We start from the raw sequence: 12,135 nt of genomic DNA, 5'->3' as shown, positions 1-12,135 counted from the left end.
TTGGTAATAGGGGCTTTGGGAACATGAAATGCTCACACATCACCTCTAATTTTCTCCATCTGTGAACTTTCAAGGGCTTCTGCAGTTCTTCTTCCAAAATTTTGCATCGAGTTTGTTCCTTTAACAGTTCCTTCTGCATATGATTAACCTCAAATCTGAAGACCAGCATAAAACAAAAAGAAAAATAACCCACTGAAACTATAACAGTGTGACCAAGGCACTAATATGAACATTAACAAATCATTCTTTCGTGCACTACAGTGCACAGGAAGCACTACATGGAAAACACAAAGAGTCACTTTGCCACTACAGCAACACTGTAGTGGCAAAAAAGTTGCAACATTGACATCACTAAACAGGTGGAATCATAAGGTAGACCTCTTCACTTGTTCTATCAAGAATGGCTCAGAAAAGGGACTCTTGGGGAATCTACTCCACAGCCTACTGGATCTCACTGTTCACATCTTCCCATTTACATTAAGGCCAGAAGGACTGTTAGCTCATCAACCTACAAAACAGTTATGGGTCATATCCAGTAACCCCTGTATTGAATCTAACAGTTTGTGTTCGAAAGAAGTTTTTAAATCTACTTGGCTAATACAATCTGTTATATAAAACACACTCTAGGGTCTAAGTAAGACGGACACCATTCCTTACAGAACTGAAGTTTGATTTCTTCTACTCTTACTACCTCTCCTCAAGGAATTTCAGGGGTGGCTTGTTGCTGAATTTAAAACTACTTGAGCACTACCAAGATTATTTGACAACTAGGCTTTTATGGTGGGGATAGGGGGTTGAGGAGCAGGGGGGAAAATGGCGCTTTTTGCAATGGTCTGACCCTGATCATTCTAGTGATTGGATCCTGTAAGTCCTCCAAGGTCAAAAGGAGGTGGGGAATCACGATGTGCCTGCCACTGAATCTTTTCCTGCTAAGCTCAGAGTTACATTTAGCTCAATAGAGAGTAAAATTCCTTTTTTTTAACTGTGAGGTTGGAAAAGGTTATGGAAGAAGAAAAAACATCTCCAATTGGCAAATCAAGAAAGCTAATTAGCAGCACAAGTGATATATGGAGTCTTTCGACAGGCAGTTTTCATGGTGGTTTTGGACTTCATTAAAGTATGTGATTGCTGCTGCAGTTAGGAAGAATTGATCTACCCATCATGGCATGCATCACACTACACTTCAATACCATCACTGAGTTTCAATACAGTAACAGACTTTCAGCTGAATGTATTTGGGCAGCAAGTTCAAATCCTATTCCTGTCTGCAGTCAGTCGATGAAAACTGCAATTGCTAATGTTGTGTGCCCAGTTCTCTTTTCTGTTTCACCAAATCAAACTGGCATAATTCCACTGGAGTCAATGGGACTGACCACGGACTGAAGTTAATTTGTTCTGCTGAAAGGCATGGAATTATACTGATAAGCTAAAGATCTAGCCCAAAACTGTGGTAGCTACATAGAATTGGAATGATGGTTATCTGCTAAAAACATAACTGCCTCTCTTTACAAACCAAAACTGATTCTACAGAAAATGACATTAGTTTACCATCAGGAAAGAATACACCTCTAATGGAGGAGGGTTAAAAAAAGAAATGAAGCATTAAGCCAGAGAAGGAGGAGATAAATCAGGCTTAGGCTATTAAACTTGTGTTTTAAAGAAACACAACCTTCAATGAAAATTTAACTAAATCTTTCTAAGAGAGCATGCCTGCATATAAATCTGGAAGGAGAGAGCTCTGAAAGTGCAGGAGTTTGTCATAAATATGTCAAGTGTTCCCCATACCCTGTGGATTGCTTAAAAAAAAGGAGTTCCACTCATCTGAGCCTTGTACCACTGTACCACTGAGCAGCTCACTGAACTATGAACACCTTTTGTGCTGATTTCTGTCAGGTTTATTCTGTAGGCAGTAATTCACAGTACCAAGGGAAATATGGAAACTATTTCAACTCTGGCCAAGAGGTCTTCTTTCCTCCTTCCTATATTTTAATTTTCTTAATTGCTGATAAGTTGTTTTATAAATTTAATCCAGTTTGTGTTAGAGGTCAAACCAAACAACCTCCTTCTCCAAGGTATAATGCTTGTTGATACAAATCCTTACCATGCATAAAACATGTTTTCTGTCTCAAACATAAAATCATGGCTGCAGCCACTATGGAAATGTATTCCATCAGGTTTTCTACCTGAGCTCCTCCACATTAGCCGCACTCTTGCCAAGTATTCCCTTCTCACGCCGAAGTTTTTTGATCTCCAGCTTGAGAATTCGGATGTCCTCCACCCTCTGCCGGTACTCGCTCTCCCCCCTGTTCAGGATGGCCTGCTGGATTTTTATCTTTTCATAGAGCAGAGCCACTTCATCATTGCGACGAATAAGTTGGGTCGCCAGGGCATGTCTCTCACTGAGCACCTGTAAGGGCACAGGGCAGAGCAGTGAGCTCAGCTACAGTTCCTTCACGCCATCCCCAAGGATCATGACTACATTTGTATCAGTCAAAATCATGTGCATTAAGAGGTTTCACTGCTTTTAATAAAAGAAATATGGCAAGAACCTAATAGTATCCCCTATATGGGTTCAGCCACCTGAACAGTATATACTACGTATTTCGTTCACTTCAGTATTTTAACATTTTGGTTTCAAAGTACTATAAAGCTTTAGTAGTACCACGTTCACAGTAGTTGAGGATCTTCATCTTAAAAATACACTGGACAAATGAGGAAACAAAATGCAGGGTGTTTGAAAACTCAAATTAGAGATTCCTACCTTGTCAAATTCCTTCGTGTGCTTCAGCCTCTCTGCATCAGCTTCAGCAATGATATTTAGGAGTTTTCTCTCTTCTGCCTCCTGATTTTCTATGAATGTTTTGGTTTCCAGAGCCTGTCTTGTCATCTGAGCCACTTCAGCCTGATGGAGAGAAAGAATGCAGGTAAACTGTGCTTAGTAATAATTTCGCATTACACAAACCTACAATTAAGACTTAGGATTTTAAAAAATATTTCATACATTCTTTTAGCTTCCTGAGATGTACATATCTTGTTAGTTTTTGAGAACGAATCACCAAGACAAGCAGGCCCATAGAAGGGACAAGAAGACCCATAAAGAAATATTGTAAACACTATTTTAATATGATTGTATTATACACAATAGAAATTTGAAAGGATTTTTATCTATGACAGTGGTTCAAGTTGTAATTCAGGGATTCCTCATTTAATAAGTTTTTTAAAAAGTGTATAGGTCATATTTAGAAAACTTTTCAGGAGTTGTTATTCAAATTTTAAAGTCAGTCTGGGATGTGAGAAAGGATAGTTCACCTTGCTGAAAAGGGCAACAATCTACACTGTAGAATAAAAATCAACATCAACTCAGAAAAGGCTTCAGACTGGAATAACAGAATTGGTGGAGAAGATGGTAACCAGGCAGGGAACAGCAAAATTAAAGAGCTATAGCACTTTGCTTAGTGGATGTGCAGATGAAGAAGACTGGGAAAAGAAGGTTGTTCCGAAGTGAAGGAGCAGCAAAGTACTGCTAGAGTGACTGCACAGCACTAACAAACTAACACTGCCCAATCATTCTATCCCACTGTCACAAAATGTATAATTCAAGGCATGCATTTAGATAAAAACTAATAAGGTCTTGGATTATTAGAAGTTTCTATCATTGCTATGCAACTAGAGCCAAGGTGGAACTAGCTGACCACAGTCCATTTCCATAGATATGAAAACTTTCAAGCCTTGACTCAAAGACTTTGCCACAGCTCTGGCCCTTATAAAGGATGATGTTCAAGCTGCCTTTTGGGAACAAGCATCATTCAATGTTGAAAGAATTAGGCTGTGATATAGGCTGTGATAAAGGCTGCACCTGCAAAAACATCAATTTAAGACAGAAACAGTTCCATCATCATAATAAAATAGCTTGTTCCATTCTTATTTTCTTTAATAAAATTCTCATTTTCCCATATGTGTGAGACGTATCTCAGTGTTAGATATTCATCAGAATCCACCAGCTGAATGAAAATGCAAGCCACTTCACACTGAAATGCAATCAACACTGTGCAAAAGTTGTCTACAAATGTAAAACTGCTCATGCAGTACTGCTGGATAGTATTTTTTTTAATATATCAAAATTCTATGGTCTCCTTATGTCAGAAAAATATGAATTGTAAACAAGAAGTGGCATTAGATGTTGGCAGTAAACATTTATATAAACAAATCTCCTCACTGGAATGCACTAAGTTAAAATAAATCTGAACTGCCTTGTATAGTAAAGAACATAAATACTTTAAGCCACACAAAAGCCCAACAAGCTAACAGGATTTTCAGTTAGATTAAATATGCTGAAAACTACAGTAGGAGGGTCTGTGTACATTAGGTAAGAGAAAAGTAAATGAATAAACACAGTTACTGGCAAGGAGAAAAATGATCAGGTCTGAAATGGCTGTAAATCAGCACAGCTCACTTGAATTCAGTTTGGAGGCTTTGTACGAACTGAAGAACAGTCAGCAAGAAAGAATAATGGATATAGGACCTATACCAGTATCTCAAACCAAATTCAAACTAAATTCTTGTTTAGATTCTGAAATATTACTCTAAGTGAAGAGGTTTTTTTACTGGTATTAGAGGTCAAAAGAAAATATGAGTTTTACAAAAGTTATAACTGAACACAGAATGCTGAAATAACAAGGCAGAGGTTTTATATCCAGACTTCTAGAAAATGCTAACAAAAAAAATACACATAAACATCTACAAAAATATACAAAGCCTGACTTGCCAGCAGCTCAAATCTGGAGGGCCATAGATAGATTGTTTCCAACATTCAGATGCTCCGTCAAACCACTCTAATCTGCAAGCCTGTAAGAAGGCCAACTGAAGCCAAAAGATGGCTTTGTGCTGGCTTTAATGGAGCCTGGATCAAGTGTCCTCTGTTTCATTTACCATGATGACAGATTTTTAAGACCTTTATGCCATCTGAGATGAGCATAAATCCAGTGTCTGTATAATCTCATTCCTATGAATCCCAGTTCTCCATGATTTAGCACATTCTTTAAACTTATTTCCAGGAGCAGCTTGCTTACTTCCTTCACATCAGCACAATCAGGACGAAGGGAGGCTGGCTTGCAACACAAATAATTGTTTTCTTTTGTGCCAATAAGCTCCCTCTGAATTCTCTTCTGTTTTAGTATTCAGCAGTGGCACTCAGGTAAGAAGACCACAGTGCCCGGCAGCTAGTCAGCAATGTCATGTCAATGTATGGACAAACTTGCTAGTGAGTAATTGAGTGTGTAAACCATGTAGCAATCATATATTTGTCAAATAAATGGCAGACAGTTCTGAGGTGATGAGACAGAATTGGGGACTAGTTAAGGCAGAAAGCTGCACACAGGAAATGAGATGTTGTTTGACTTCTCCATCGCTGATAGAACAACTCTGAGACAGATCAGGTACAGGAACACAAATTCATCACCTTTTTACAAAGCCCCATTGACATCTTGTCATAACTGTAATGTGCTGAGAGGGGCTGAAAACTCAAGAAGTCATTGCAGCAAAGCAATAAAGTGACAAAAGAAAACATTGTGAAAAGTGACAGAGGACTTTCAGGTTTTTTGAGGGGTATTTTTTTCCCCTGGTATTGTTTTTTTTCTCTAGTGCTTAGTGAAGATTAAAAATAAGCTTCTGTGGACACTAACTCCTTAAATCTTTCCAGAGCACAGCAAATTGGGTTGAGATATCACCACAAATCTAATAGCTTGTGTAAGGATGGGCTGCAGCCAGCACTTAGAAGAACCAGAGCTTCAAGCTCAGATTTCCTTTGATTTACAACAGATTCTTCCTGCTTTATATCACAATATTAAAATAACTTTCTGTGCAGGGGGACCTACTAAAAGGCACTGCCTAACTCTCAGAAGACTAATGCTTGCTAGTTACACAGAAATACAACATTGTGAAGTGTAATATAATGGGGGTTGCACTTAAAAACAGCAGAGAGAAAAGAAGTTTTTAAAAATAAGAAGTTGAATTACAAGGATCCATATTAAAAAGTTTGCTAGAATCAGGCTATCCTCAAAATCCACTTTTCTGAAAGCAAAATGGAACTTTTTAGTAAAAAATGTTCAGTCACCAAGAGATTTAAAGCTTCCAACAGACAGTTCAGGACTTTTTGATAATTATAGGCAGAGATTAAATCTGTCAGATACACAGAAGATTTGTGCAACTATTATCTCTAAAGTGTATTGAGGTCTTGAGCTTCAATTACAGAATAGTTTAGTAAAATACAACAAAACTACGACAGACCAGAACATAATGCAGTTCTGTGAAATCATGGCAACTCTCCTTTGTAGGAAGGTATATGTGTAAAGGGTCTTACTTTCAATGATTCCTTCTCCTCCTCTGAATGCTGATGATCTAGATGTGCTTTCTCAAGGGCTACATCTTTGTCTTTGAGCTCCTCCTTCAGCTGATCCAGCTGACGTGTTGAAGTTTTCAGTTTCATCTTCATATCCGCTATCTCATCCTAATAAACAGAAAGTGTGATCACAGAGAGGGTTAAAAAATGAGCTTATTTGTGATGGGGAGTTCAGGCTGTTTAGGTGTTGGAAAATGTAGCCACAGTGCAAGAGAGGAGACATGTTGTACGTACTACAAGACATCACTTTTTAATCCAACAGACCAAAACAGCTTCATTAAATGACAATTTTTTTATTATGCCAGCATGACACTGCAATAAAAAAGCCTTTAAAAGATACACTGACAAAAATAATGACCATCAATTATGAGTTTAATAAGCCGTTTAATTTAAAGTGCGGGACATACTATAAGAACAAGCAGTCAATCTGAATTATTACCATTCAATCATATCCATCTGTTTTCATGCTTCTAGTAATGTGTTTTTCAATGATGTTGTATGCAGTTGGGGACAAATCTTTGGAGAGAAGCTGGTTTTGTGCAAATGAACATACCCATCAATGAGATACCTATATGGCTTCAGGGGAGAACAGAAAATGCTTACCTCCATTTTGCCTATGTTCTGGCTTGCACATAGGTGCAAGGGGGAAAAAAGTTCTCAGAGTTTGAGAAGTCCCTGGTATGAGAATATTTATCATATTTTAAGCTCAAAACACAGCGTAAAAAGGCTGGTAGCAGTGAAGAGAGATCAGGTCAATAGGAATACTTCTACTCACAGCACAAAGGTGCCTGCCTGTAGAAAATTAACCATTTCATTTCATCACAGTGACAGTACATGTTATGACATGAAATGGAAGCTAACAAATTCAATGTTTAGACAGACATGCTTTTCTGGATCTAATGAAAGTAGCTTTAGAAGCTCACAGAGAAGACATGATAATCTTTCATGTGAATACATCCTCTTTCAGTGCAAAACAGGGTTTTCAAAGCTCAACACTGTCCACCATAGGTGTGGATTTACTTGACAAATGAGTGATGTTTTCTTGCATGAAGTGTTTAGCATAGCTAAGCAAGATCTTGAGTCACAGCAATCTTCACACAAACAGTACAGAGGAAGTGCTGACTAGTAGTAATTTGTCATTAGGCCCAACTGTGCATGTTCAGCCACTCTTGTGAATGCAAAAGTCTTATTAAAAGCTTATTAAAAGCTGTCTTTGCTACATAGCCTATAAATATCTTTACAGTTGTAAAAGATGACAGATTTAACATATAGTGCCCAGGCATATACCCAAATACATTCTCGATTAGTTATTTAATGAAGAACAGTAAGAGCACACAATTTTACAAGCTGGTCTTCTAGTCAGCTTGCTTAAAAAAATGAACTCCTAACACCAAAAGAAGCCCCAAGGATGAAAACACTGGGCATATCTCATATTAAAAGACTGCCAGTATGTTTTTTCCAGGAGATTTTACTGAGTTGAACGTTATAGTACTTTGGAGACCACCAGCAAGGTGGGCATAATGGGATCATTTCAAATTAAGCAATCTAAAAATACTTACAGCTAGCTTTATATAAACAAGCCTGTGCAAATTTGTTTTACTTCCCAAAAAGAAAAAGAATTTACCATAATGTTTAAAGCAACCCTCTTTTTTTTTCTTTCATGACTGGCTGACCTGTTACTGAACACTGAATGGCTGTTTTTCTCATTGCTACACATAATACTGGCATATTGCCTTGGCCAAAAGATCTTCTGGGGTCAGCCTTCTCACACAGGACTTGCTAAAAACGTTTTGCAGTATGCCAAGTAAGCTATTAAAGTCTAAACACTGGCCTCTGACAACTGGAACTGTGAACAACATAGTGTATACCACCATATAACACTCAAAACCAAAAAAAGCTGCTTCATTTTCTAACTCAGCACATAGTTGTCCTTCTTTATAAGTAAGCAAATTTATGTTCCATGTTTTAAAATAAAAACTATTTTTAAAAAATCAGCATTGCAATTCTTCGTCCTTATTTCTTCTGAGAGATTGTTTGGGAGCAGCAAGAATTCCAACACTGCATCCACTGATGAGAGGCTGATTAAGATCAAGCAACAACTCCCACATAAGTGGCAAAATGGTTCATTCCTCATAGAATTCAGTACACAGTTGGATAGGAACTTGGACAGTTCACTCCCATCTCCTTTTCAGGCAAAGCACCTACCCATTCAAACCTAAGTATAAATTTTTAATTTACTATATATGTTTATGTCATAAATCTTTAGTCAGAAATAACCCAGGGCTGTAAATATTTCACAGCTATCCAAGGTCCCAATCTCTGCCAATTACAATAGCATTTGTGTAATATTTTAGATCTTTACATCAGAATAACAGAATACATCCTTAACTGGTCTGTTCTAGTATTGTTATTGAGATCCCCAAGGAGGAGACATGAATGGAGAGAATCATTTCCCGAGGAAAATGACAGTCTCTGAGAGGATAAAGCAAGGTGGAAGCATTTGGTTCTTGTCAAAAAATTCCACTTCAGCTGAGAAAGTGTTCCTTCTGCTTTCTAAACCATTATTCACAATAATGTGCATACACATTCAGGGTTAAGGAGGCACTCTTATTCCCCTTGTACCCTATCTCACATACATGCATACAACTCCTAAAGGGATAAAACAGAGTGGAGCCAAAATGGCTTCATGATTCCGAAGCTCCATTGTACCACGATTTTGTGCATGGTTTGAAGTAGGGATATTGCCACATGATGACTGCTGACTTCTACTTCCAGTCCAAATACAGATGGTGTAGATAAAATGTCAGGGACCCAAAACATTCATTTCCCCAAAACCCACAGGGATGAGGAAACCACTTCTGCCATTGATCCACTGAGCTTTCCTTTCAACAAATTAACATTAAATCATCAAAAAAACCCAACAAGAGCAGAGAGAGAAACATGAGTACAAACATATCCTTCTACCTTAGCTTCAATCAAATTTTTACTGTACAGGCTCCTCTCTGCTCTCAGAGTTTCACAAATGTTTTGCTGCTGTTTTAATTTAATCATTTGCACTTGTACTTCTTTCTCGTAGTCGCAGATCTGTACTTGACATATTTCAAGATCTTTCATATGATGGAGGACCTGGTGCAGAAAGAAAGGAATTAACATGATTAAACCATCATCACAAGATTAGAAGGACAGGGCAAAGTTTGTGATTTTCTTCTAAGATGACAAGTTCAAATCCCTGTGATAAGCAGTTTCAGCTACAGCTAAAAATCACTTCAGTCCAAATACAAGTTTAACTTTTCGGGATTGCTTATGTGGGACAATATTCTATTTTAATCTGATATCTAGGTTTTGTTCAAGACTAAAACTTCCAGATGCGCACATATTTAATTTAAAAACAAGCTACTGAAAGAAAATATTGCCACTAAGCAGGTTCAATAAAAAATTATTAGTTTATTTATAAAGCAAACCTAGATTTTGTAAATTATGTTGTTTTGGATGTCAGTTGTATGATAAGACAAATACATGTATGTTTTTTCAAGAAGCCCTGTACGCACTCCTATATTCTAACAACCCATCTTTTTTTAAATGAACACATGATCACAAACTGCTGATGATCATAAACTGTTGATATATAATTACTGTAATAAGACACTCAGTTAATGTAACCTAGTCTAAATAAGAAGGTAACCACTATTAGTTGTTTCTATCACAGATTAGAAATAATTATGTAAAGATTATGTAAAAAGAATGAAGTATTGTAGACTATAGAAAGAAGGTGATCACATGCAGTATCAATAAACAAAAATATAAAATGTTATACACACTTTTATTTAACAGCTAGCACCATAATAATACATAATAATTATTATGTTAGAGGGACAAAAATACAAGTAGTTGCTAATCATTATGATGGGCTTCTAAATTATTTTTTTGAAACATAAGAACCTTTCTCCTGCTGTACCAAGCTGAAAACTGAGGAGCTCAAGCAAGCAGCATTCACACAGAATTCAGCATTACAATTAAATAAGATTAAAAGAAATAAAAAGAAAACTAAGGAGTACACACATCAAGAACAACTTATCGGGTTCACTAATTGGGAGGAGAAAACAATGCCATCCCTTAAGCTAAAAAAATATCAAGCATTAAAGTAAAAGCTGAGGAACCGCATGGACAAAATCCAGAAGAGAAGTCCATTTCCAGCTGCAGTTCATATCCCGTTCTCCTGACTCCGCTTGTGAAGGCAGCAGTTTGGGTTAAGATTCACGTTTATATATCCAAGGGGAAGAATAATAAAAAAAAAGGTTTGCATCAAATAGTCAATAACTGCAAAGTTTGCAGTGGACAGTGTTGTCTCTTGCTTAGCAGTAAAGCCTGTGAGGCCTGACCGTGGGGCAGGATTAAATAATTAAACATTCTATCAGGTACCTCCAACCGACTCTGAAGATAGGGGATAGCTAGACAAACACGAAAAATTTTATTACAGCAGCAGCAATACAATTCCAGCACATTGTAGCTGACTTCAGATGATCCCAGGAACTGCTTACAATGCAATACAAAAACACAGTCCTAGTTTATAACCTACTCCTGCCTTTTTCTTTTCTGTTGACACAAGCTGCCAATAGTAATAGCATGGAGAAGAAATCTATAAGGCGTGTTTTCTACCTGCACTATGGTGATCATAGGCTGGAGCAAGATTTGAAAGTAGGTCACTGCATTTGTAAGTGTTTTACTTGCGTTTGATATAAGTGAAATAAGACTATGGACAAAGTTTTCTGAGTTGTGCTCACTGGCTGGATGCTGACTGTGCTTATTCAGGAATTATTAAACCCAAATAATTCTTTCTTATAAATACAGAAAAGATACATGCAGTGTTTCACAAAACAGCCCCATGGGAGGCTGAACATCCTCAATTCCTATTTATTTGACAGCACACTCCACCTCAGATTTGGCAAGGAGGGCCCAAAGCTAACAGAAAGTATTAAGTATTCATAGTTTTCTCCTGTATCCTCATAGCTTTTTTATCTGTACACTTAACTATCATTTACTGCTGGTTACTGTTTAGTTCAATGAACCTACTCAATACCTCAGTAATGGTGCTGCACTTATTTGCTTACCCTTTTTTAAGCACTCTGAAAAATGCTGCCATGGCCTTAATGATATGCCCATTGAACATGAGGTTTTCCAAAAGATTATGTTAATTTTAAAAAGGAAATATATTTTTTTCAGTTTCCTGGATATGCTGTTAACTGTAAACTTAACATTTTAAAAGGCTTTATTTGAAGAAGAAACAACAATTAGAGAATGGTTTTGTGACCCCCTCGGAAGACACAGTCGGGGACACTTCAGATGAAACCAAAAGATATACTTCATTGCCTCCTTTTCAGCAGCCTATACCTTCCACAGAGAAACTAAGATTTCATAATTTAAGAATTTTAATTCAAAAAGGAAATATTCTACTAACGGTTGCAGCTCAGTAATACAGGCTACACAACAAAGAGCACTTGTGCTGGCTAATCTACAAGTAAGACTATTCAACAAGTGACACTGACTTAAAAATAGTACAAGTGAGCAGTCAGCCAAAGCAATAGATAGAAGAGGACGCTATGGATGAATCCTCACCCCTGAAATATTTTACTGTTGTGGATATAACTTTGCTGACTCTTCATCAGTTACTAGTAAATGATGATTTTGAAAGAGAAATTCTGCAGTTCTATAGATTCTGTCCTGCTATAAATAACCAGACA

General features: G+C 37.2%; 1 protein-coding gene across 1 annotated transcript in view; it reads right to left on the bottom strand.

Moving 5' to 3' along the window:
- CFAP58 (cilia and flagella associated protein 58) overlaps window positions 1–12,135 on the bottom strand; it is a 56,316-nt gene that overhangs the window by 25,443 nt on the left and 18,738 nt on the right. Inside the window, exons 10-14 of the mRNA XM_018068849.2 lie at window positions 9,362–9,523; window positions 6,359–6,505; window positions 2,762–2,902; window positions 2,184–2,407; window positions 44–155 (exon numbers count right to left, since the gene is read on the bottom strand). Of these exons, the coding sequence (XP_017924338.1) occupies window positions 44–155; window positions 2,184–2,407; window positions 2,762–2,902; window positions 6,359–6,505; window positions 9,362–9,523 (786 nt within the window). The remainder of the gene's footprint in view (window positions 1–43; window positions 156–2,183; window positions 2,408–2,761; window positions 2,903–6,358; window positions 6,506–9,361; window positions 9,524–12,135) is intronic.

This window comes from Manacus vitellinus, unplaced genomic scaffold (genome assembly GCF_001715985.3).
Source record: "Manacus vitellinus isolate BGI_N305 unplaced genomic scaffold, ASM171598v3 scaffold_15_pilon, whole genome shotgun sequence".
Classification (NCBI taxonomy): domain Eukaryota; kingdom Metazoa; phylum Chordata; class Aves; order Passeriformes; family Pipridae; genus Manacus; species Manacus vitellinus.
This window is presented reverse-complemented; position numbering and strand designations above follow the sequence as displayed.